Source organism: Phocoena sinus, chromosome 19, assembly GCF_008692025.1.
Source record: "Phocoena sinus isolate mPhoSin1 chromosome 19, mPhoSin1.pri, whole genome shotgun sequence".
NCBI classification, from domain to species: domain Eukaryota; kingdom Metazoa; phylum Chordata; class Mammalia; order Artiodactyla; family Phocoenidae; genus Phocoena; species Phocoena sinus.
This window is the reverse complement of record NC_045781.1, coordinates 46,739,953-46,767,472: the sequence shown is the minus strand read 5'-3', so window position 1 is coordinate 46,767,472 and position 27,520 is coordinate 46,739,953. Positions and strand designations below refer to the sequence as shown.

General features: G+C 42.7%; 1 protein-coding gene across 1 annotated transcript in view; it reads right to left on the bottom strand.

Moving 5' to 3' along the window:
* ZNRF1 (zinc and ring finger 1) overlaps positions 1-26,786 on the bottom strand; it is a 101,794-nt gene extending 75,008 nt beyond the window's left edge. Inside the window, 3 exon segments of the mRNA XM_032611886.1 lie at positions 25,713-25,910; positions 25,913-25,982; positions 25,984-26,786. Of these exon segments, the coding sequence (XP_032467777.1) occupies positions 25,713-25,910; positions 25,913-25,982; positions 25,984-26,136 (421 nt within the window). The 5' untranslated portion in view covers positions 26,137-26,786.
* Between the last annotated feature and the right edge of the window lie 734 nt (positions 26,787-27,520).

Below are 27,520 nucleotides of genomic sequence, written 5' to 3'. Positions count from 1 at the left end.
AAGGGACTTTTGAGAAGAGAGGAGAAGGTCTGGAACAGTCCTCTAGGAGGGCAGGAGAATTAATAAACTGTAGAAATACAGCAGGATTCCCAGGCAGCACTAAGGGTCTCCTTGAGGTTAGTGATCGTGAATCAACAGTGAGGCCAGGGAATTCCCTAGCGGTCCACTGGTTGGGACTCCCCGCTCTCACTGCTGAGGGCCCAGGTTCGATCACGAGTTGTGGACTAGGATCCCACAAGCTGTGCGGCACAGCCAAAAAAAAAAACAACCAGCGAGGCCAGAGAACATGTTCAGAGTTCCCTCCAGCCAAGGAGAACACCCACAGAGCACGCAGAGATTTGGATTCGACCGGAGTTGTGGTTTGGCCAAGCAAGTGTGACAAAGCAAAAGAGGGCAAGGGGACTGATAGTGTACTAGAAGAGGCAGTGATTATAATGACTGACTTGGGACTTAATATTATTTAAGGAGAAGAGTAAGGGCATGAGGGGGTGAGGGATGGAGAAGGAAATAGGATCAATGGACTATAGGACCTGTTGAGAGGACTGATGTTATGACAAAAAGCAGAAAAATGCAGTCACGGGTGGCAACTCTCACAGTTGACATGGTAAAGAAATGTGTTTTATTTCTCCATCATTTTATGAAAACACAAAGAATGCTATAGGCATTGGTAGTACTTGGTAGGAAGCACACAGGGTGGAAAAAGCCTCCCATAATTTAATTTCTGATAGCCAAACTGACTGCAATCTAATGACAATATGAGATACCATGTATTAGAGTCACATCACTTTCTACCTAATTAGGCTTGTTCCCTAACTGCTGGGGCTCAGTTTTCTCATCTGTTAAATGGGGATGATAACCATAACCACTTCCACAGGTTGAGGATTGAAAGAGTTAATATATGAGAAGTTTTTACAACTCTGCCCAGCACTTAGCAAGCAATAAATAAACGTCTGCTATTGCTAATACTGCTATAACATACTACCGTTGAAGACTGTGCATGTTTCTTATTTTTAAAAGCTGCAATAACCAACAAAAACAGACTGTTATAAAAGCAACAGTCTCAGTAGGGAAGAGTTCAAAGACTCAAGTATTAAGCCCGGCTCAGGCTCAAGTCATTACAGAATTCTTCCAAGTACTTTTCCCACTCTGCTCCAAGTTTCTCCACTTTCTGGGGACATGGGAGAAACAACACGTGCCATTCAAAAGGGCTGTGAGCTCACAGGAACTCTACAAACATTAACTTTGCTGTTGGATAATGGGTTCAACTTCATCCGAAACTCAATTTCTAGGTTCTGTGCCAGCTCCTTTACTTCCTGCCCACATGGGTGGCCTTGATAGCCACATGGAATAGCAACATCTTAAAACAAAACAAAAAAAACACACACACACGAAAAAACCACCTTAGGAAAGGGTGCTTTTTCTTATTTAGGAACATTTCACATGTCCATTTAGAAACAGACCAGACTTCTTTTACAGTTCAAATGAGATGCCTGCTTGGTTACTTGTCATTTTCTTACTCCATAGGTCACTGGAGGAGGGAGGAGAGTCAGACATTCGCCTGCCGGTCACCTGACAGAGACTCCTCTGTGGGATGTAATCCCAGACATTGTCCGGGTCCCAGTGGATTGTTACAGGTCCAACCAGCATGCTGCCTGTTTGAAGCACCCCGAGGAAGCAAAAGCACCCATTGAGTGCAGAGCCCTAAGATTAGCTGCCTTGTACAGGCCTGGCTTGAAATGTCTCCACCCCTGCCTCCCACCTGTTGTTTTCTTTTAGGGCGGCTCAGATTGTGGATCCAAGGTAAAATTTTCTTATGCTCTAAGTCTAGCTGTTGGCAGAAGCAATCATCCCATCAGAAGTAAAAATGGGAAGAAGCAGTGAACTCTGGAACGAGTTGGACATACTCAGATCGTCTCAGGATTGAGGCTGAAGGAGAGAAGAACAGGGGCCCTATGAATCCTATTGCCTGGTGTTATATATTTACCAAATATTCTCTGCATTTGGGGCTGAGCTCTGGGCTCTTTCTATTCTATAATTTAATTGCTCTACTGAGAACAAACTAAATTAACAGAAGGGGCTATGTGATCTTTCCCTGCGGCATTCTTATAACAACTTACAGAGAAGTGTGACCAAATGAAAGATATGGTCTCTCTACCAAAGAGGTAAAAGGGTGAAAGCATTTTGGGGGCAAACTTCTTGGGCATCAACCTATTACATCATGAGTTCACCCAAACAGGCACAATGGCTGGGAGGTGGGCGGGGGGGATTTGCTCTGAATAGGTCCCTCCTCACAGGTACAAATTTCTGGAGATAACAACAGAAACAAAAACAAAATAAAATATGCACATGGAATGACATGGAACAATGAAGAAAACATTAAATAAAAGACAGAGGTTGTGAAACGAGATAAGCAGAATGTGATTTCTACTGTTTTAAACATATCTACTAGTCCGCGGGGGCAAAAATCTGGAGAAATACATACCAAAGGAATTATGGGGAATTTTTGCTTTCTATCAATATATCAATGTTTGGAATCTTTACAATGAATATTCTGATTATTTCTGTGATCAGGAAAAAAAAACCAGGAAGAATCCATGCTTCCAGATTTGCTTGAAAAACAAAAAACTGCTAATCTGGAAACCACAAAGGTCTGTTAACTTCTCTATTTCTGCAGAGCATCTATTAGTTCGTCCTTTCCAACTTTTCACCTGCTATAGGACATTTTTCTCTTTCACAGTTTCTTCTTTTTTCTTCTACAAATGCTGCCTCTGAATTCCTTCTAAATCCTTCCCAGTTGTCTTATAAGCCATCTTTTTCTTTTGGATTAATTTCTTCCAGAAAGTCAACTCCAACCTAGCTTTGCCAACCCTACAAATTCCACCAGGATGAACTAATAAGTAATGGATACTTTCTCATAAAAATTACCTTTATCTTCACCTCTAGAATTAACTTCCTTTTTCATGTGTATCTTCAATGAACAACTTTTATTTGGGTACCTACACTATACCATGAGCCATGAATACTCCAGGTAGAATTAGAAAAAAAAAAAAAAAACTTCCTCAACTACCATATTTGGTTCATAATGGTGGTACTCTGCAATCAACGAGAACAATGTCCCTTCTCAGAATAGCAAACTCCAAACCTCAAATCCCTAACAAAGAACAGTAAACAGGTTTAGTCTCGCATGCCAACTTCAGCTAGTTAGTCTGACTTGGGGACCCAAGTACTGTGTTGAGAAGGATTCTGAGTCCGTGTAGAGCTCCATAATAAAGAGTGAAGTACGTTTTTTTTAGCAGTTGTTTCTCACAGGCAAAGAACAAGGTTGGGGTCACTGGCTCTTCCTTCTCTTCACAACCTGTTGGGGCCAGGATGGTATGACCCACATTGTTCTTATTTTTGGTCTATCTTGAGTTCAGTCGCTGTGAAATGTTGCTAAATTTGAAGAAGGTGTGGGTGTGTATATGTTGGGGGAGGGGGGGTTGGAGGAAAAAGGTACCTCTTTTCTTCTCTTGAGAATCTTTAACTGTTCTACTGCAACTCAAAGGAGAATGAGATGGCAATTTAAGGGGGTGGAGAAAGATGATTTCACTACAAGGAATTTCCAACCTGAGTCAAATTTCAAGTAATAAGACCTTGGGCTGGTTATCTCCAGTCACTCATGAACCCATCGTCCCTATTCTCAGTTTAATCACAATTGCATAAAATCAATAGACCCATGCAGTAATTTTTCTCCATGTTCCCCAAAGTTTATTCAACATCAGTTTCATTCACCTCTCTACTTACCCTCTTCCCGTGGTATCAAACTACAGGTAAGACAAGTAGGCTTGGGTTTACCATTTCATCCCGGAAATCATTCTCAGAATGCAATACCCTCTCCGAATTCTTCCCACATATAGACAGTACAGAATGGTGATAACTCTAAAGAAAGCCTTCTAGTTTCTGGTTATCAATAGGTTCACTTGATCTATTTTCTGAAACTACACATTTACCAATTCTCTGTCTACTGTGAGAATACTATGGAAGACTTCAGAACAGCACAGTCCGATAGAACTTTCTGCAATGATGGAAATGTTCTGTATCTGTGCTGTCCAATTACAGAAGTCACTAGCAATTTGTGGCTACTGAGCACTTGAAATATGGCTAGTGTGACTCAAAGGAAGTTTTACATTTTAATTAATTGTAAGTTAAATAACCACAGGTGGCCAGTGGCTACTATACTGCATAGTGCTACTATACAAGACAGAAGAAAGAGAATAAACCCAGGCTCCCTGGAAAATGGAAAGCTCTAAAAGTTTATCCTGGAACTTCCCTCTGCATATCCTGAGTACAGAGGAAGAGTTAAGTCTTCTGTTGCCATAGAAACAGATCCTTGCCACAGCTGTGAGCCCCCAAGAGGTACAGTGCTCAAAGATTTCCCTATATGACTCAGGAGCTGCTCTTCCTCTGGGAATAGAGAACAAAATGACGATGGGCTTACAGCATCCTGCTTCCCTGTTCATAGTGCTTCTTTGCTCCACAGTGTAATGCCAGTGATAGGGCTTTACGGGATTTCTGAGCAGAAAGAGAACAGAAAGCAGCTAGCCAACCGCACTTACTGTCCCAAAGAGAAAAACAAACCATGAAGGTAAGGTGACTTACTCATTTAAAATTCTTTTTACACAATTGAAGGTAAAAAGTAAACAACCCACAAGGAATTTAAAATGTAGTTCAATGAAACATAAAACTCAATGAACAGGTTAAAAAACAGGTGAAGAAAGAATTACTGTACTGAAAGGTAGAGATAGGAAATTACCAAGAGTGCAGCATACAGAAATAAAGAATTAGAAAATATGGAACTGTTTAAGAAACATGAAGGATAGAAAAAAAAGGTCCCATACATGACTTCTAAGATTCCCAAAAGGAAAGATGGGAGAGAATAAAACAAAGGCAAAATTTGAAGGGATACATGGTTGAGAATTTCTCAGATTCTTTGAAAGACATGAACTCTCAGATTCAGGGACAAATAGTAAGCAAGAAAAATAAAAATAAATCAAACCCTGAACACACAACACAACAGTAAATTTGCATAATACCATGAACAAAGCAAAGATTATAGGGACTTCCCTGGTGGTCCAGCAGTTAAGACTCCACACTCCCAACGCAGGGGGCCGCGTTAGATCCCTGGTCAGGGAACTAGATCCTTCATGCCACAACAAAGAGCCTGCATGTCGCAACTAAAGATTCTGCATGCCTCAACTAAAGATCCCACATGCCACAACTAAAGATCCCACAAGCCACAACAAAGATCCCGCACTCAGCAATGAAGATCCCACATGCTGCAACTAAGACCTGGCGCAGCCAAATAAAAAATAAATAATTTTTAAAAAAAAGAAGAACAAAAGATTATAAAGCAGCTAACAGAAAAAAACAAATTAACTGTAAGATCTGAGAATCAGACTTCTTAATTACAGTATCAGATGCCAAAAGATAATGAAATAGAATAACTCTGTCCAACTGCTGAGAAAAAAATAACCGCCAACCCAGATTTTTATACCCAGCTAAATTACCATTCAATAGTTACAGCAAATAAAAACACTTTTTTAATTTGCAAGCAAAAAAAAGTGTTTATGCTTAATAAATTCTCACTGAAAAAAAACTTAACACCTACCTCTGGAAGAAGGAAATTTAACTCAGAAGGATGAAGTATGATGAAAGAAGGAACAGTAGGCAAAGAATTTGCTAAGCAGGTGGGTGACTCCAAACAAGCAGACTTTATCAAATAAGAACAGCAACAACTAATTCTAGAGTACAAAAATGAAGTGGAATTAGAATACTGAATCTTGGACTTCCCTAGTGGTGCAGTGGTTAAGAATCCACCTGCCACTGCAGGGGACATGGGTTTGAACCCTGGTCCAGGAAGATCCCACATGCCACGGAGCAACGAAGCACATGTGCCACAACTACTGAGCTTGTGCTCCAGAGCCCGTGAGCCACAACTACTGAGCCCATGAGCCACAACTACTGAGCCTGCATGCCCTAGAGCCTGCACACCGCAATTAATGAGCCCATGCGCTACAACTATTGAAGCCTGCACGTTCTAGGGCCCACATGCTGCAACTACTGAGCCTGCATGCTGCAACTACTGAAGTCCATGCATCTAGAGCCCACAAGAAGAGAAGCCACTGCAATGAGAAGCCCCCGCTCACCACAACTAGAGAAAGCCCGCGCACAGCAACGAAGACCCAAAGCAGACAAAAAAAAAAAAAAATGAATAGTGAATCTCAACAGTGTGTAAGACAAACTGTGGGTTCTTTTTTATTTGGGAAGAGAGTAGAGATACTGATTTAACATTAGATTTTTTTTTTAAGTATGCAAGCCAAAAATTTAAGAGCAGCCTCTAAAAGAATTGAAAGCTTCCAGATGGTGATAAAGAAAACCCAAGTTACCTAACAGAAGGCAGGAAAGGAGAAAAATGCAAACAAAACATATGGTACATAACACAAAACAACATATTAAATAACAATATATTTAATAAGATATTAAATAATAATATATTTTATACTAATTAGATATTAAGTTAACATATAGTGGTATTCAGAATACTTTTTAAATGGATTTGGGACTTCTCTGGTGGTCTAGTGGGTAAGACTCCACTCTCCCAATGCAGGGGGCCTGGGTTCGATCCCTGGTTGGGGACTAGATCCCGCATGCCGCGGCTAAGAGTTTGCATATCACAACTAAGAGCCCGCATGCCACGACTAAAGATCCCACATGCTGCAACTAAGACCCAGCACAGCCTAAATAAATAAATATTTTTTTTAAAAAATGGATTACACTTGCAAATTAAAAGTCTCAGATTAGGTTGAAGGGGGCTTCCCTGGTGGCACAGTGGTTGAGAGTCCGCCTGCCGATTCAGGGGACACGGGTTCGTGTCCCGGTCTGGGAAGATCCCACATGCCGTGGAGCGGATAGGCTCGTGAGCCATGGCCGCTGAGCCTGCGCGTCCGGAGCCTGTGCTCCGCAACGGGAGAGGCCACAACAGTGAGAGGCCCGCGTACCGCACCAAAAAAAAAAAGTCTCAGATTAGGTTGAAAAAAAACCCAGCTATCTGTCATTTACAGGAGACACATCTAAGACATTAGGAAACAGGGACTGAAAATAAAAGGACAGGAAAAGATACCAGCAAATAGTTACAAAAGGAAAGCTGGCATTAATACCAAAGAAAATAGACCAAAGAAAAAAGTATTACTAGAGATAAAGATGTTCTCTACAAAAGCAATTCTCCAGAAGGACATAAACAATTCTAAACAACTATATACTTGAGAAAAGTTCAAATTACACACAGTAAAATTTGACAAAATTATAAAGTGAAGTTGGCGAAGCCATAGTCAGAGAGAGTTTAACATAGTTCTCTCAGGAACTGGTAAATCAAGAACACCAAAATTTAGTAAGATAAGGAAGATTTGAACAACACAACTGATAAGCTTGCTCTAAGGATATCAGAATCAAATTTCACCCAACAATCAGAACACAATCTTCTCAAGCATGAATGAAATACTTATGAAAACTGACCATGCGGTGTGCCACAAATCAAGCATCAATAAAAACCAATCAGGATTATAGAGGCTGCTGACTATAATGCAATCATGTTAAGAGGCCAACTTAAAATTTTTTGGAAATTTTAAAATATACTTATAAATAACTCACGAATCAAAGAAATACTAAAAAGTAGAAAATACCTAGAAATGAATGATAAAGGAAACACTACAGATCAAAAATCATGGGACCCAGGGACTTCCCTAGTGGTCCAGTGGTTAAGAATCCATCCTGCAATGCAAGGGACACCAGTTCGATCCCTGGCCAGGGAACTAAGATCCAATATGCCACAGGGCAACTAAGCCCACGTGCCACAACTAGAAAGGAGCCCATGTGCCACAACAAAGAGCCTGCACACCGCAATGAAAGATCCTGTGTGCCGCGACTAATCCCCAATGCAGCCAAAAAAAAAATAAATAAATATTTTAAAATATCATGGGACCCAGTTAAAGAAGTGCTTAAAGGAAAAATCTAGAGCCTTAAATGACTATATTAGAAAAGGAGATTAAAAAGTAAATGAGCATAGGGTACACTTAAGAAGTTAGAAAAGCATAAACAGTAAGCCCAATGAAAGTAGAAGAAAAGATAAAATACAGTTAAGAGTATAAAGCAATGAAATGTGGCAGGCAGAGGGGAGGCAATGGACAAAACCAAAAAATGCTCCTTTGAAAATAAAATAATAAAAAATAGGTCTGGCAAGACTTATCAAGAATAAAAAGAAAACATACAAATAATATTAGGAATGAAAAGGGGGACATAATATAGAGATAGAGATAGAGATAGACACAGAGGCTGTCTTGAAATATATGACACAAGTAACACCGAAGAACTTGAATCATTAGATAAAAGCCCACTCAACAAAAAAAGTCCTAGGTCCAGATAGTTTTACAGGAGAATTCTACATGTAAGGTCCACCAAGCATTCAAAATACAGGTATTTCCTTTGCCTTTATCTGTTTCTTCCAGATCCACTTTCCTCTCTGTTAGCCTTCTCTCCAGAAGAATAACAAGTCTGGACATGGTTTCCTTGCCTCCCAAACTTCTGTTGCATTTGGCCAATGGGAATCAAGAAACCTGAGGACAAAATGATAGAGAGACTGGGGGTACTTATTACCTGGTGCTCTCTGCGCTTTGCCGTGGTATGGCAGTGGTTCCTTTCTCCTATGTAAGTCCACAGTTCTGTGGGACACCTCTCCCAGGGTTACAGTTCTCATCATGTTTGGTAATGGCTCCCTCCCCATGCACTTCAGATCTAGGTGTTATAAGAACTTCCCACTGTGGCCAGTCTCCAGATGCTTCACCATCCACTGTTAGTTCCTTTAATCCTGCCCACACCTTTGTAAACTGTCTGTTCAATTAAATTTGAGTGTGCCATCTGTTTGCAGCCAGAACTCTACTACACCTTTATACAAACTCTTTTGAGAAAAAAATGAACATACACTCCTAACTGCCTTATAAAATGTTACATTAATCTTAATAACAAGAAAAAGATAGTATAAAAATTATGAGTGAAATTTTATAACATATGCAGAAATCCCAAGTAGAATATTAACATATTAAATCTAGCAATGTATAAAAATAGAACACATCACAACCAAGTAGGGTTTATTTAAAGAATATAATGATAGTTTAACACTACAAAATCTATTGATACAATTCACCTCGGTAATGAATTAAAGGAGAAGGACGATGTGAATAAATGTAAAGGAAATTTTGATAAAATAACCATTTGTGATATTTAATTTAACAAATTAAGAATAGAAGGAAATAAAGGCTAGCCACCGAAAACATACACAATGCTTCCAATGCAAGAAGCACTTCCTTTAATAGGAGGAAAACAAGGATGCCCATGGTTATAGAGTCAAATAAACTTTTTTCAGAGGAAATTGCCAGCAATCCTAAGGTAAGAAAGAGGAGTGACACACAAGAGAATTAGAAAAGGAGAAACAAAACAGTTATTTACCAACGTGATTCTCTTGGGTTTTCTCTGTAGATGCTTTCCATTAAAACTATTAGACCTATAAGAGTTCAACAAGTCTGCTGAATATACCAGAAACCTGAAATAATTATAAAAAATTTTTAAAATAGTATTTACGGCATAAACCAAAAAACTATAAGGTACCCAGGGGTAAATCTAACAAAAAAGATTCAAGATCTTTAGATAATTACTAAGCTTTACCCAGAGACATTAAATAATAAGAGGTTGCTTTCACTGATCACTTACTATCTGCTGGGCAATGTTTTGAGTGATGTGGATATGCCTATAAGCTCATTTAATTGATACAATAGTACTGCATGATAGATATAATTATTATAAGCCTCACTTAACCTTAACCGCTACCCCACACTGCCTCCTAAGAAGCGGTTTCTCGTGTGCGTAAGTGGTATACTGGTGAGCACAGGTGCCTTCCAAGAAGGGGTGTCTCATTGCTGGCACCTTCTATGCAGGCACCTCTGGCTCAGCCAAGCCAAGCCTCCAGAAGACATTCTCAGGTGATACTGAGGCAGACTTGACCTGAACTACCCAGGCTCCAGCTGTCTGAGACTCTCAATTGAAGGGCAAGAAGCCCTTCTTCCATCGTATGAGATCACAGCACACATGGTGGGAGCAGAGCTTGGGACTTGATCTACTTCAAATCACATAAGGATACAGACCAACTCTGAAGAAAGTAGATCTCCATATTAGGCCTAGCCACCCTTCAGACACCATGTCACTTTAAGTTCTTGTGGCTTTCCCATTCCTAAGAACAGGTCAATGTAGATTCCTCAGACTTGAGATGTTTTATTTATTAAGACTTTAAGCTGCTTTGCAGAGTTAAGAACTTAATGGACATTCAACTATTTGTTTTTTTAGTAACATTTGAAGATTCTGGCTAACAGAAATGCAGTTTTTATTTTGCATTTTTTGCAACTTTTCTGTAAGTCTGAAATTATTTCAAAGTTTTTAAAAATGTAAAAAAATTTTATTCTTACATCTGTAAGTCTGTTCCCATCAGGTTCACGGGTAGACCCAATTTTATAAGATGGTAATTGCTAAACTCAACATAAAACTCCAGTAAATATCCTAACAGTTCTTCCCCCATAGAAGTTGACAAAGCTGATTTTTAAATTTATCTGGAAGCAAAAAGCGCCAAAAATAGCTAAGCAGTTTCTGTTGTTTTATTGTTGTTATCTGTAACATACGGAACTGTTTATTCTGCTGTTTGCAATACAAAGACATGGGGAAATGTTACTGTTTGTGCAACATAGTAGGGGAAAAAATGTGAAACTGTCCATTAGGGTCGGTTTGCCAGATGTCCTCATTAAGAATAACAGCTATAGGGCTTCCCTGGTGGCGCAGTGGTTGATAGTCCGCCTGCCGATGCAGGGGACACGGGTTCGTGCCCCGGTCTGGGAGGATCCCTCGTGCCGCAGAGCGGCTGGGCCTATGAGCCATGGCTGCTGAGCCTGCGCGTCCGGAGCCTGTGCTCCGCAATGGAAGAGGCCACAGCAGTGAGAGGCCTGCGTGCCCGCAAAAAAAAACAAACAAACCAGCTATAAACAGAGCAGTTCCCGGTACTCTGTACTTCATTTTGTTGATTCTATCTGGATTCCCTTATTTTTCCCTAGAAAGCTTTATTTAGACAACACAGCTTTGAAAGAGAATAAATAACAATATGAAAGGATTTGCCCTTCTACACGGCAAGACAAAACTATGGTAATTAAGAAAGTATTAGCACAAGGATAGACAACTTGACCAATGGGACAGAACAAAAAGCCCAGGAACAAATCTATGCCTGGAAGGAAACTTAATATTTTGATAGAGGTATCTTTTTTTTTTTTTTTCCGGTATGCGGGCCTCCCACTGCCATGGCCTCTCCCGTTGCGGAGCACAGGTTCCGGACGCGCAGGCCCAGCGGCCATGGCTCACGGGCCTAGCCGCTCCGCGTCATGTGGGATCCTCCAGGGCCGGAGCACCAACCCACGTCCCCTGCACCGGCAGGCAGGGGGACTCTCAACCACTGCGCCACCAGGGAAGCCCGATAGAGGTATCTTGAAACTTGATAGAGACAGCTTTGCAAATCAGTAGGAAAAGACTTTACCATTCCTCACTTGCTGCTGGGAGAGCTGGTTATTCATATGGAAGAAGGAAAATATATCCTTATCTTACTCCATTCAAACAATTTAATTCTCCATAGATTAAGGACTCAAATATGAAAGGCAAAATTTTAAAACTTTTAGAAGAAAATATAAGACAATAATCTTTACGACCTCAGGGAAAGAAAAATCTTTCTTAGGACACAAAATGCACAAGCCATTAGGGAAAACACTGGAATATTCAATTATATTAAAGGTAAGTTAACCGTAAGAAATCGCAAGGAGAATAAAGAGATAACCCACAAACTGGGATATACAGATGTATATCTGGAAACAAAATGAAATAAAAATACAAATTCATACAAACTAGTAAGAAAAGGATGAACCATCCAATATAAACATGGATAAAAGACATGAACAAGAATGATGATTAAATATACATCAGTATATTAATTATATGTAAATATATATTATATCAAGTATATAAATAACAAAAATCACAACGATATACCATTTCACACTCACCAGAACTTGCCAAAAATTCAAGTATGACAATATCATGTTTTGGCAAGAACATGTAACAAGTGAAAATATGCTATTTGGGGAGTATAAATTGGTACAAGCACATTGGCAACCTACTGGGCAATATTTAATCAAGAGTTGAAGGTATATATATGAGCCTGTGACCCAGCTATCTCAAGACTAAGGATGTACTCTAGAAAAACTCTCATTCAAGTATACAAGGAAACAGCAAAACATTCTCAAAGTAACTGAAAATAACTTTAATATCCACTGATGAGAATGGACTGATAAATGGTGATATCTGTGGTATATTCTTACAATAGAGTAGAGCAGCAAAAATGAATGTGTTATAGCAGCATATAGTACAATGGATTTACAGATCTCAAATCCATTTTGAGTTATATCTATAAACAGAGATATGAAAGGATAGAGACATTATAAAGTTTACATAAGTTAAATACTGTTTTGGATAGAAACAGGCAGTGAAAAGTATGAACACATATAGGATGATCAACAGGAGAGTCAGGGCAGTGGTTACTTTTGGGAAGGGAAGGAGAAAAATAGGAATTGAGAGAGCTCCATACAATTACATCTGCAATGTTCTAGTTATAAGATGTTATGGGAAAACCCGAATGAACTTTTTGGCCAACCCACTATTAATCTGCTTGGCAGGTAAGTACATTATCTCTTTTGCATGCCTGAAATAGTTCATTTTTTGAAAAGATTCCAAGAGACAAGAACTCCTATTCAGAGTCACACCATTATGTGATTTCCTAAAATGTGCAAATGAAACCAAAATTGAAATAGCACAAACCCCTGTGACCCTCCCATCTTACAGTCACAGGACTGAAACTTTATAGAGTTCATCTAATAAATGTGAATCGACAGGAAAAGGAAGGTCAGGATCCAGCTTGGATCCCATGACAAGATGTACCCTGGGGACCCTCAGGGAAAAGAGAGGAAAGTTATTCCTGCTCTTTTATAAAAGTGATAATTTTTTATCACTTTTTTCTTAATTGTTTTGAGCTCCTTATGCAAAAGATACTTTGTAATTATGCCATCAATTAAAAATGTTGAGCCTCCACTATATAACCTAAGAGAAATTTGTCCTCTCAGAACAGAGGTTCCTACTGTTTTTTTCTTGTTTGAAGAAGTTGGTTAAAGTCATCTCTGCAGGATGTATCTATAATCCTAGAGACCTGGATACCTTCAAGGCCCAGAACTCCCCCTCCCAGTTCCATGCTTCTGCCCTTTTCTCTTAGTTATTGCTGGCTCTTAGGCATCAAACGCTGGCTTCCTGTTCCCCTTTATTGAGCTCTGGAGACTTGGAACTGGTAAGAGGCTTTGAAGAAAAGTACAAAGCCAGGAAAACACGGAATGGACACAACTATGACTTTCCAAAGGAAAGCAAATCTCAACAGTTGTAATAACCTTTTAGACTTTCCTCTGTCTGTAGCTTACGTAAGACCTGGCTCAGACATGAGGACCTAAGAAGTACTTAAGTCACTGAAGTTGGAAACAGTGAAAACTCAGTTTCCGGTGGGCAGAGAGGCTGAGGACAGGCTTTTTTTTTGGCTGCATTGGGTCTTCATTGCTGCATGCGGGCTCTCTCTAGTTGCGGTGAGCGGGGGCTACTTTTCGTTGCAGTGTGCAGCCTTCTCACTGCAGTGGATTCTCTTGTTGCAGAGCACGGGCTCCAGGCGGGCGGGTTTCAGTAGTTGTGGCACTCAGGCTCAGGAGCTGTGGCTCACGGGGTTAGTTGCTCTGCAGCATGTGGGATCTTCCCAGGCCAGGGCTCAAACCCGTGTTCCCCTGCATTGGCAGGCAGATAGATTCTTAACCACTGAGCCACCAGGGAAACCCAGGGGACAGGCATTTTGGATGTTGGTATTATAATCCTGGCTTGTTCTAAACTCTAAGTATCTCCAGCATGCCCTTTTCACCATCCTATAAAGACACTGGGTGAACTGTTCACTTTGGGTGTCATTCTAAGTGCTTTATTAGACCTAAATTCTTCAGAGCACAGACTCTGTAGAATCCTCTCTATGTGAGGTAGTCCCACAGTCAGTGCCAAGCACCATGCCACCATTTCACAATATGGAAAAAGGAAGCACACTCGTGGCTCTTATATTCTCATCGTTAGGCCTGCAGCCATCCCTTAATCCAGAAATATGATGTTGTTCTTGTAAATGGCCTTGGGCCCTCTGACCCAGGGCCTCCATTTCATGATCCTTTTACACTACAATAGTGTTTTAATGAACTGACTTTGAATGCTGAAACTCCAGTCTCATTGGTCATGCTACTGCAACAGTTCACTGAGCACAGCCCTCCCTATTCTATTCTGCTGTCCTGCACTTTGAATTCAGGGCTTGCTGTCAGCACGGAAAGCACCAGAGTTCTGATATGGCAGCCTTTGGTTATGTTCAACCGAGGGATTTATCTTCCACAACCTACTCAAAACCCTCCTCCAAAAGCTACCAAAAATTCCCCTGGTGAGAAATGCTATTATGAGAAGGAGCGGCTGCTTTCTGACTCCACTGTTTCATTAAAAAGATTTTTTTTTTTCAAACAAATGTTCAGTAGAAGAATCCAAAGGTTTTCCAAAGTCACAGCAAAAACAGAACAGCTCATAATACTATTTCTCAAAGGTCTGTCACTTCATAGGAGATTCCTATACCTCAAGAGGCTGGAGATGCTTAGATTCACTATCCTTTTACATTGCATTTGGCCTCTGGGCTCAGAGGAGGTAGGAAATGGATGCATTAAACTCAGCCAACAAGACTGGGCTCATCAGATATTAAGATGGAAGGCAGCTAACTTGCAAGCCAGCCCTGGGCATAGGCCTTGGACTTACCAGAGTTCGCCAGGGCTGGCTGCAATGGTTTTGAATGTTTTAGCCATTTCTGACCAGGATTGAGGAAATCTAATAATACGTGTCGTACTTCATAATGCTTATCACAGTAGTGGGCAGTGTTACCACAAAGTTTCTTTGAAAAGCTGACTTAGATGGTGCTGTGCCTCTGGGGGCATTAAAAGTGTGTATGGGGGCTTCAGTGGTTGGGAGTCTGCCTGCCGGTGCAGGGGACATGGGTTTGTGCCCCGGTCCGGGAAGATCCCACATGCCGCGGAGCGGCTGGGCCCGTGAGCCATGGCCACTGGGCCTGCGCGTCCGGAGCTTGTGCTCCGCAACGGGAGAGGCCACAACAGTGAGAGGCCCGCGTACCGCAAAAAAAAAAAAAAGTGTGTATGATCTAAAGAGAAAAGACCAATATTACAGAAAGCTCACTTGTACTTATGGTAGACCAAGTACTTCATTGGTTTAGGCTGGAATCCCAAGGGCTCCCTCAAATCCCTGTAGGATTCCTGGAGTACTTAAGCAGGCATCAAGATAAAAGAGTCTTAATATTTCTTAGTTTTTCTCTAAGGAAAAGCACCTTCTCAGTGCGGGGGGGGCGGGGGGCGTGGTATTTGAGAGGGAAACAAATGAAAAGATCTCCAGAGACTGGAGAAATATGGGCAAAATGACCAAGCTGGCCGGAGTCTTGGAGTCTCAGTCCTGCATTCTCCTCCTACCTCTGTCTCAGATCATCTGGATTGACTCTAGATTTAAGTTTCTCCCACACATAATAAATCAACTTTGACCTTAAAAGATACTGTACAATACAGAGGTGGCTCATTTCAGAACAACTCCTTTTGAAGCATGGCTTATTCAATTACACTTTGTAGAGGGCTGAAAGTACTACCAACGAGCAAGCTGGAGCCATGCTATGCCGAGTCTAATTCACCAAGACCAAAAGGACCACATATGCCGAAATGTAACGAGGGGTTTCTCCAAGATTATCCTTCAGAGAGTAAGGTATCACCTTACAGCCAAAGTTTGCATAAAGTCTTTCAGCATGGAACATTTCCCTACATTCTGTACTTTGGGCAAAAAAATACTCAACTATTCTTCAATATACGCAAATCAATCAACATGATACACCATATTAACAAATTGAAGGAGAAAAACCATATGATCATCTCAATAGATGCAGAGAAAGCTTTTGACAAAATTCAACACCCATTTATGATAAAAACCCTGCAGAAAGTAGGCATAGAGGGAACTTTCCTCAACATAATAAAGGCCATATATGACAAACCCACAGCCAACATCGTCCTCAATGGTGAAAAACTGAAAGCATTTCCACTAAGATCAGGAACAAGACAGGGTTGCCCACTCTCACCACTCTTATTCAACATAGCTTTGGAAGTTTTAGCCACAGCAATCAGAGAAGAAAAGGAAATAAAAGGAATCCAAATTGGAAAAGAAGAAGTAAAGCTGTCACTCTTTGCAGATGACATGATACTATACATAGAGAATCCTAAAGATGCTACCAGAAAACTACTAGAGCTAATCAATGAATTTGGTAAAGTAGCAGGATACAAAATTAATGCACAGAAATCTCTGGCATTCCTATATACTAGGGATGAAAAATCTGAACGTGAAATCAAAAAAACACTCCCATTTACCACTGCAACAAAAAGAATAAAATATCTAGGAATAAACCTACCTAAGGAGACAAAAGACCTGTATGCAGAAAATTATAAGACACTGATGAAAGAAATTAAAGATGATACAAATAGATGGAGAGATATACCATGTTCTTGGATTGGAAGAATCAACATTGTGACAATGACTATACTACCCAAAGCAATCTACAGATTCAATGCAATCCCTATCAAACTACCACTGGTATTTTTCACAGAACTAGATCAAAAAATTGCACAATTTGTATGGAGACACAAAAGACCCCGAATAGCCAAAGCAATCTTGAGAAAGAAAAACGGAGCTGGAAGAATCAGGCTCCCTGACTTCAGACTATACTACAAAGCTACAGTAATCAAGACAGTATGGTACTGGCACAAAAACAGAAATATAGATCAATGGAACACGATAGAAAGCCCAGAGATAAACCCACGCACATACGGTCACCTTATCTTTGATAAAGGAGGCAGGAATGTACAGTGGAGAAAGGACAGCCTCTTCAATAAGTGGTGCTGGGAAAACTGGACAGCTACATGTAAAAGTATGAGATTAGATCACTCCCTAACACCATACACAAAAATAAGCTCAAAATGGATTAAAGACCTAAATGTAAGGCCAGAAACTATCAAACTCTTAGAAGAAAACATAGGCAGGACACTCTATGACATAAATCACAGCAAGGTCCTTTTTGACCCACCTCCTAGAGAAATGGAAATAAATACAAAAATAAACAAATGGGACCTAATGAAACTTAAAAGCTTTTGCGCAACAAAGGAAACCATAAAAAAGACCAAAAGACAACCCTCAGAAAATATTTGCAAATGAAGCAACTGACAAAGGATTAATCTCCAAAATTTATAAGCAGCTCATGCAGCTTAATAACAAAAAAACAAACAACCCAATCCAAAAATGGGCAGAAGACCTAAATAGACATTTCTCCAAAGAAGATATACAGACTGCCAACAAACACATGAAAGAATGCTCAACATCACTAATCATTAGAGAAATGCAAATCAAAACTACAATGAGATATCATCTCACACCAGTAAGAAATGGCCATCATCAAAAAATCTAGAAACAATAAATGCTGGAGAGGGTGTGGAGAAAAGGGAACCCTCTTACACTGTTGGTGGGAATGTAAAGTGATACAGCCACTGTGGAGAACAGTATGGAGGTTCCTTAAAAAACTACAAATAGAACTACCATATGACCCAGCAATCCCACTACTGCGCATATACCCTGAGAAAACCATAATTCAAAAAGAGTCATGTACCAAAATGTTCATTGCAGCTCTATTTACAATAGCCCGGAGATGGAAACAACCTAAGTGTCCATCATCGGATGAATGGATAAAGAAGATGTGGCACATATATACAATGGAATATTACTCAGCCATAAAAAGAAACGAAATTGAGCTATTTGTAATGAGGTGGATAGACCTAGAGTCTGTCAAACAGAGTGAAGTAAGTCAGAAAGAGAGAGACAAATACCGTATGCTAGCACATATATATGGAATTTAAGAAAAAAAATGTCATGAAAAACCTAGGGGTGAAACAGGAATAAAGACACAGACTTACTAGAGAATGGACTTGAGGCTATGGGGAGGGGGAAGGGTAAACTGTGACAAAGCGAGAGAGAGGCATGGACATATATACACTACCAAACGTAAGGTAGATAGCTAGTGGGAAGCAGCCGCATAGCACAGGGAGATCAGCTCGGTGCTTTGTGACCGCCTGGAGGGGTGGGATACGGAGGGTGGGAAGGAGGGAGGGAGACGCAAGCGGGAAGAGATATGGGAACATATGTATATATATAACTGATTCATTTTGTTGTGAAGCTGAAACTAACATACCATTGTAAAGCAATTATACTCCAATAAAGATGTTAAAATGAAAAAAAAATACTCAACTATAACGCAGATTTAATAATTATTCCAGGGGGGAAATGACATTTCAGTCACTACTGCTGCCTATCATAAACAAGGCTTTAAAAATTACTTAAGGGCTTCCCTGGTGGCGCAGTGGTTGAGAGTCCGCCTGCTGATGTAGGGGACGCGGGTTCGTGCCCCGGTCTGGGAAGATCCCACATGCCGCGGAGCGGCTGGGCCCGTGAGCCATGGCCGCTGAGCCTGCGCGTCCGGAGCCTGTGCTCCGCAACCGGAGAGGCCACAACAGTGAGAGGCCCGCCTACTGCAAAAAAAAAAAAAAAAAAAAAAAAAAATTCCTTAAAACAGCACTAAAGTGTCAATGTCGTGGAGCTCAGAGACAAACACAAGACCAAGGAGGAAAACGCTTACATTTCCTTATGTACATTTTGGCCTGGGATAAATTTTAGAGAGATGGGTTTAAAAGGCGGTGGATCAGCCTTCTAGAAAACAGTGTTCAGTGACCAGAAAGAAAAGTGGCTCTAGGGATGACAAAGATACTGAAGTCAAAGATAATGAAAAAACAGTTTTTCTTTTGATATTTTCATTGAGAAGATAATATTGGCACATATGAGGAATTTCTTCTTACCAGGCACTTGACTGGAACCACAAAGAAAAGATCACCTGCCCCAGCCCAGATAGAGGATTTAGTTAACAAGGAATAACGTGAGTGAAAAGTAGAGAGGAGATCATCCGTGTAGCAGCCTCGTGGACAAGCGCCTGAATTTGTTTATTCAACAGAGGAACTGATGAAGAAGGTAAAATCTTCCACAAGCTGCAATATTCAGACTTTCTCTTAAAGGAGGAGGGAAGCAAAAATTCTTAGAAAGAACAAAGTAATGCCAATCACCTTCATAATAAATATACATTCCGAGCACCTAGCACAGGTCCGGGTATACTGGAAGCACTCAATCTCAGTTGAATAAATGAATATCTTAGCTCAACAGATCTACACACACAAAGTCTCATACTTTCAGTCAGCTAAAAAAAAAAAAAAAAAAGGGTATTTTGTCCACTTTAAAGTCTGGATTCATCCTGAGATCTTGTACTTGTCTAGCTGGGGATATAAGAAAGAGGATGTAACTCAGGAAGCCCTTCTGTAGCACAAGGATCGGGGACACTGCCACAACTACCTTCTGTTCGGAGCAACTCAGGACCAAGGCAGATTGGCTCAGGCCTATCTGTAGGAGAAAAATGCTTAGTACCATGTAAAAGAAAACAGCCAAAGAATGAACAATGGTCTTGCTGGGTGGATCTACCCTCTGGGAGCAATAGAAAAGAAGATTTTTATGTATTCTGCCTGGGAAATATCTGACTAGTTTAGTGATACTGAAAGTGATGCTAATGAATGCATGAGAAAAGAATTCAGAGTTCTTTCTCTCTGTTTATGGAGAGAAAAGTTAAATCCGTGGTAGGGGTGCACTTCGGATATAGACGGTACTCTGACTACATTTGTAGAATCATTTGTTACAAATTCAGATTCTACTGAACTCTGGGAGTGGGGTCCTGTCCTCCGCATTGTTAATGAGACCCTAGAGAAGACTGGACAGAGTCAAACTTGAAAACCCTTTGAACCATTCACAGAGATCAGGACAGCTCTTGTCTCCATCTGCCTCCTTCTCCTTACAGATCCGGGAGTGCACCACAAATTCTTGCCATGCCTCCTCTTACTTTACGGGGCACAGCGAATTCCTCCTTCCTCTTTACTCCCAACAGAGGAAGGCTGTACTCTCAATTCCAACAACTCGAGGGAGATCTCAAGGTAAACAGTCTCATCAGCCTACAGAGTACCCCAGCTGCAGCTTTCAGATTAAACCTGGTTCTTTATTTGCTTTGCACTTGAGGGTTGGTCTTCAGGTTATGCACCCCTCATCCATTTAGCCTATCAAAATCAGGAACCCGACTGTTGGTTTCAAGGATAAACCTGTGTTCTTATGAGGAAATAAGATTCAGAGGTGAAAACTGCCAGGCCTGTAAGAAGTCCATTCTCATACTCAAGCCTACACCCACCGTAATCACTAGGAACCATCTGACTGAGACAAGGCCGTGGCAAAGCTTGGAAAAGAAACAAATGGAAATGTGTACACATCCACCATTCTAAAAGATGGGGAATAGCATTTAGGTTTTGGACTAACTTCAAGATTTTGGTACCTCAGCCTCAGTGACCCAGTCATTAAAAACACCCCCTACTTAAGGGTTAGTAAGAGCAAAACCAAGAGCTTAAGTTACCCCCACTTCCCTATGACTTTTTTCCAATTTTGAAACTGTCAAAATTGAAGCTTAGTTTTAAAATTGGGTTTGCTAAAATGTAGGTGCCCAATAAGCTTGGATTGAATGTCACATCTGTCAAATACAAAGCATATTCCTTTCCCCAAAAGGAACTGGAGTTGCATTTCTGGTAAAGAGTGGCTTGGCTCAGAGAGTATTCCTCGTGACCTAGTTGGGGTGTGTCTTTGTTGAATGGCAAAATGTACACATCCCATAAAACACACACTTTAAGAGTGAAACCACTGTTTCTTGCAACACCTTTCAAACCCCAGTGAGGGAGAATTAACTGTGACCTTCAAGAAACAATCTTCTCCTCAAGGGAACTGTTTTTTTCTTTTATAGAAAATAAGCCCTCATGTAATAGCTAAAAAAACTCTGCTTTTTAAAAAGTCTTCCAAGAAAACCCAGTCTTCATTAAGAATAAGACTTTCTGCAGGGCAGGGACCCATCATGCTCTTTGGAGGCCACAGAATGCTTTTCCTTTTCCAGAAACGATGGGAAAGAACCATTACATCTAGCACACCGATAGTGAGGCACAAAGAGGCTTTCTGATCCACTCCGATGGAATTGGCAACTCTCCCTAATTATTTAAGAACAGAGAAAATTAAATCACTTGAGAACCCTAGAGTGGCAGCAAAGTAGAACCCATGAGATATCCTGCTGGCACGTTCAAAGACTTACCAAAAAGTCACCATCTATCAGCCCCTGTTGATGGCTTGGTAACAACAGAGAACAGTTTCGTTTTCTGCACATGCACGTGTACACACGCATCTGGCTGAGAAGTTGGAGGGAGACCTCAATGACCAGCCATTTTATATTAGGGCCCAGGAAACAGGCAACCTCTTCCTTCCAACACGGTGGAGCCTCTATATTTTTTCCCCCACATCTAGAAATCTGTATTCTGAGATAACCAGGACTACAAATGGATGACCAGACCTCCAGAATACCACCCAACCATTAGGAGTTAAACACCTTATAGCAAAACGCATTTTATGTGGAAAAGAAGGGACTCTACTCGGATTCTATAAAGCAGCTCTTCTCAAGTGGCATTCTTATTATGGACGGCCCCCACAATACAGGTCAGATTTCAGTAGAGAACACTAGCTTCCATTTCGGGGAAAGAGTTCACACGATCCTAAATCTCTCTGTCCAGCAACTTCTGAAGAGATGAAAGAAGGCAGAGAACTCTAGAAGTGTCCCTGTAAGAACACCACTTCCCATTTCTATGTTATTTGGCTTTTGTAAACACCATCTCATGAGACCACAACAGCGACCCAGCAAGGTAAGCAGAACAGGTATTATCTCCATCTTACAGGTGGAGAAATGGTGACTCTGAGGCTAAATGACTCACTTGCATAAGGTCACAAGACAGGCAGTTAACTAGCAGCCCAACCGGGGGAGGAGCCTAGCCCTCTGACACGCAAGCAGTGCAATTTCCATGACGCTATCCAGCTTCCTCATGTTTTAGGTTGAGAGGCAGTAGAGGGTAATGGCTAAGAGACCAGGTGGATTCTGATGCTGGCAGAGCTGCATTTCAATCCCAACTCTGCCACCTATTAGCTATCTGGCCTTGTGTAGGTTCCTTAACCTCCCTTTACACCTCAGTTTCTTCACCTGTAAAATGGGAATTAAAACATTTTACCTCCTAGAGTTATAGTGATGATTAAATGAGCCGATGAACATACGGCACTCTAATTCATTCACTCAACAAATATATGTGCCTGGCACATGGAGTGCAGGAGTTACAACAGTGGTCAAGAGGCACAGTCTTCCTCTCATGGAGCTTAAAATTTAGTCAACTTAAAACAGAAAGAGTAAATGGATAAATACAATGTGTTAAGTGCTATTAAGGTAACAGGTGAGTGACTGGAGAGACTGACAGGAGGGAACCAATTTTTAAGAGTGGTCTCTAAGGAGAAATTTAAGTTGAGCCCTAAGGGATCATAAAAGGCTATCCCTGGGCGGAATGGAAGGAAAAGCATTCCAGGCAAAGGAAATAGGGCGTGCAAGGGTCACAGCCCAGAGAAGGCAAATGTGACCATGTGTATCCTCGCAGCATTTGGGCAGCAACTTTTACAGGCTGGCTGTATTTGTATTTTAAATTTTACAGGCTGGCTGTATTTGTATTTAAAAAATAACAAAGACAAGGCTCAAGAGAGGTGAGGTGTCTCGTCCAAGGTCACAGCTTCTCCAAGGAGAAGCTGAGGCCCCAGTATTCTACCTCTTGACATAACATCAGCTCGTGCCTTTTGAGGAAGCCTCTAGCTCACTGAACTTCCCCACTTATTTCACTGACAGCTGTTTTCTGCGCCTATGAAGAGTTCCAAAAGCACCTTGAAAACACAAGCAACGACATCACATCAACTTCCAGGCATCTAGTCAACTGTGCACTGAAATCCTCTTCTACTCGTAAGACACAAGAGTGAAAACTGCTGGGACCTTCCCCAAGGCTCCAAAATTTCTCTTCTTACAGCAACAAACAAGAGAGGAAGGGGATGTCCTGGAAGGAAGAGCCTGTGGCCTGTTGCAGAAGGTGAGATAGAACCACCATTGCAGAAGAGCGGAAATATCAAAGTTCCTCTCAAATGAGCTGCACAGGAAAAACTAATTACTTTATTTGAATAAGACAACAAATCCCTAAGGAGGTGGTTCTCAATCAGGCGATACCCCGCCCCCACCAAGAGCACTTTGAAATTTGTGGGAGTATTGAGTGGGCAGGGCCAGGTATGTTCAATGTCCTGCAATAGGACAGGATGGTCCTATAACAACTATATTACCCAAAATATTAACAGCGCCCCCCCCATTTTAATATTAATCCCTCAAGGGATTAATATGCTCCAACTTTTCCTGTAGTCCCTGGTTCAGTGGCTCTTCCTAACCTCACTACAACTAGATTTTAAAAACTTGAGGTTTTATAGCTGAGGAGTCTGTTTTGGAATCCAATTTTAAGCTCATAGCTCCAGCATGGAACTTGGTAGTGGAATAAGGAAAAAGACATTTCTAGTAAGAGACAGACAAGAAATTTCAGCAAGGGAACTCCTTCTCCAGAGAAACCTCTATAAGATTACATTTTTGCAACACAAAATTTCTACTTGTGCTTTTTGAGAACCTCCTTACAGTACTCTTCAGCTTAAAATCAGACACTAATGACAGTTCTTTTAAAAACTTAACTACAATCATCTCAAAAATACACCTGACTCCTTCTGGATCAAATTTTATAAGAAATATTATTAAGTTCAAGATGTCTAAGGGAGGGAGATGCAAGAGAGAAGAGATATGGGGACATATGTATATGTATAAATGATTCACTTTGTTATAGAGCAGAAACTGACACACCATTGTAAAGCAATTATACTCTAATAAAGATGTTTAAAAAAAAGATGTCTAAAGCTGATCAAATGTCTAAAAGTACCAAAGGTAGTCATGCCTTGCATCTCATTCAGGGCAGAGTTGAATGCATGCAGGTCAGAGAAGCTCCAATGATATCTAGAGGTCTGTTCAGGGATTAAAATTCCATCCTAGCAAAAAAAAAAAAAAAAAAAAAATTCCATCCTAGCAATTGAAAGCCACTTCCAAATGTTACCCTAAATTAGTCACTAATTCTCCCTAAAAATGATTTCACAATTATTTTAAAGAACTGAAAAAAAGATTAAGACTGTTTACAGAAATAGAGATACAAAAAGTCTACCCTATTTCACAATAGCTAGAACAGTGATCCAACAAATAAATCCTCCATAAAGCAATCTTTTTTCTACACAATATCTAAATTTTCTGAAGTCTCCCAAAGGAGTATGAATATGTTAACTTCTTCACTGCAACTTGCCAATTAGCAAATAGCGGCCCCACACCCCTTCTGACCAATTTTCTAGAAGCCTAACCTGGCTTCTCAGGTTAGCTAAGCAGACAGACCTGTTTTCCTCCAGAAGCACCGAGCAGTGCCTTTTCTGCCCTGCCTGTTACAGCCTGGGAAATCCTCCTCCAGCTTTTCGCTGACCTGTCACCAGAAGTTCACAAAATGAATTCATCCAGGTTCTTTGAATCCTCCTTTCCCCCTGACATGTGCCAACAGTCAGGCAATAAAATGCCACCTCTTGGTTAAAAAAAGATGCAGAATACCCAGAAGACCAAGCACTTAGCATGGAGGGGGAGAAAAAAGATGGAGGGATGCAAGAGTCATTGAGCCAAGGCTACTGCATGCAGCACGGGTAACCAGAGCCCTGGTCCTGCAAAGCCTCCCAGGGAGGCTCCCAGCTGGGCCCTCCATCCAGCAGGCCACACCTGTCTATGACAGCAGCCGCTCCACTTTAAACAATTCAAACAGATTTCCAGCAGGGTGGCAAAACTGGGCACCCGTCTCTCCCAGCAAGAGCAAGAGCCCTAATCCAAACACCACTTGGCCCCAATTTTTTCACACCCTTTGTTTAGGAGACACCGCTTGGTCAAATTGGATCCTTCTCTCTCTGTTACCGGTGAGGCAAGCACAATGCAGCAGTTGCAGAAAGAAAGCTTCGAGGCCGACTTGCGATTAGCCAGACAAGACCTGAGGATGGGGATGCCAGTGAATGAGACTTCAATAGGCATCCATAAGTGAACCAACACCTGAAGCCGTAATACGCCCGGCTCCGCAGCCTCTCAGAAAGCCTCTTTTCTAGAGGGTGGGTATCCCATTCATCCCTTGGCTTCGGAAACCAAGGGGAAGGCAGACAGATCCAGGTTGCGCACTCCACCTCCAAATCTTCGCACACGCGCGAAGGTGTGGGGCGCCCCGGCGCGCCCTCGCTTGCACTCCACCCTCTGAGGCCTCCACCAACCGCGGACTCACCACTGTGCGAGCTGAACCACCTGGGTGCGATGTGCAGAGGTAGAGCATCCGCCAGCGAGGCTCGGGAGCCCAGGTACAGCATCCCGTCTCTATGGTGACCGCCGCCCGTCTCCTGGTAACCATTGCCGTGGGCATAGGTGGAGTCGGACGCCGACCCTCCGCCGCCGGGCGCCCTCTCGGAGTCGCCGGTCCCCCGGAGGCGGGGGTGTAGAGGCCAAAGGGCACCCCCCCGGCCGTGCTGGGGTCCATGCCCATGCCCGCCACCGAACTGGACCGAGCGGCTGCGCAGCCCCATGGCCCCGCCGCCCGCCCGGTAGTGCCCGAAGTGGGGCGCCCCTCCCGGCGGGGGCACGGCGCTGTCATCGGTGGAGACCCCCGGGAAAGGGCCCCGGGAGCGGGCCGCCGTGCTCTGCTTGCCCCCCATGCTCGCCCGGGCCCCGGTGGGGCGGGAACCTGGAGGCCGAGACCCTCCCCCACTTCTCAGCAGCGGGGGAGGGTTGGGCGAGCATAAAGGGGGAGGGAGTCAAAAAAGGAGACCGGGAAAGAAAAAAGGAAAAAAAAGAAAAAAAGAAAAGAAAACCCGCGGGCGGAAGAGGCAGGCGAGCGGGGATCCCAAACTAAGAATTTAAAACGATCCAAGCCAAACGCATGTTTCCCCTCAAGGTCCAAAGAGGCGCAGTCCGGCGCGGGCTCGGCGCGCCACAGGCCGCCCCCGGGCCCCCGAAAGCCGGGGGAGCTGCAAGGAAGGAGGGAGGGAGGCGGCGGGGCGAGCGAGCGGGCGGGCGGGCGCAGGAGGCGCCCGAGGAGGCGGCCCGCCCGACAGCAGGAGGCGGAGGAGGGCTGGGGGCGCCGGGTGCGTCCCCCGCCTCAGGACGCCGCGACCATGGACGGCGACCCGGACCCCTCCAGGCCTCGGGCGGGCTGCGGCGCTGGGCAGCCAGGCGGAGCTCGGGAAGCCGCGGTCGCGTGGCGTAGCGCTCTCGCTCCAGCCGCAGCCGCCGCCGCCGCCGCCTGCCCCGCCAGCCGCACCGCCCTGCTCGGTCCCTGGCTGCGCTCGCCGGCGCTCCTCGCCGCCGTGGAGACAATGGAGAGAAGCAGAGCGCAGGCGCCGCCCGCGCACCCCTCCCCCATTCCCCTCCCCCCCCCCCCCCCCCTGCCGGGTTAACCCCCTTCGCGGCCCCTGCAGCGCCGGGCTCTGACGCCCGAGAGGTCCCACCCACCCACCCAGCCCGCCTGGAAACTGAGTGGCCTGAGACATGGGGCGTCAGGAACAGAAGCAAGGCGTCTTTCCAAAAAAAGCCCTCTTTCAGCCCCTGAAAGTAGCTGATGATTCAGAGGGGAACCACCTATAGGGGGGAGGGGCGACCATGGGTTCGAGGGTGGGAAGGAAACGCAGGGAAGAATAAAAATTACTGTAGGCGCCTACCTGGCTTTGAGGGTCACTGGTCAAGCTCCCCTCCCGGCACAAATTTGCCCCCACAGCGCCCTCTGGTGGACGTGCTGTCCGTTCTATCGGAGGTTCCCCATGCTAGAACCCCTAAAGTCAGGAAGCTTAGCATTTGGGGGATTTTTAGTTTTTCGGGGGTACTTTTCACTGGGGCACTTGTGACTCCAGATTTTTCTGACAGTAGATCAGAACTTCCTATTTTGGGCTTAAGCAAATGGGTAGATTTCTTAGCTAAAATGTGATCCTGAAAATCATTAGATGTACGATAAAAAGTGAAAAGATATAGACATAGAAATGGAATAATACAGCTAGAACTAGTGATTTTAGAAACTCCCTAGTCCAAGGCGAGACCCCTGTTTTG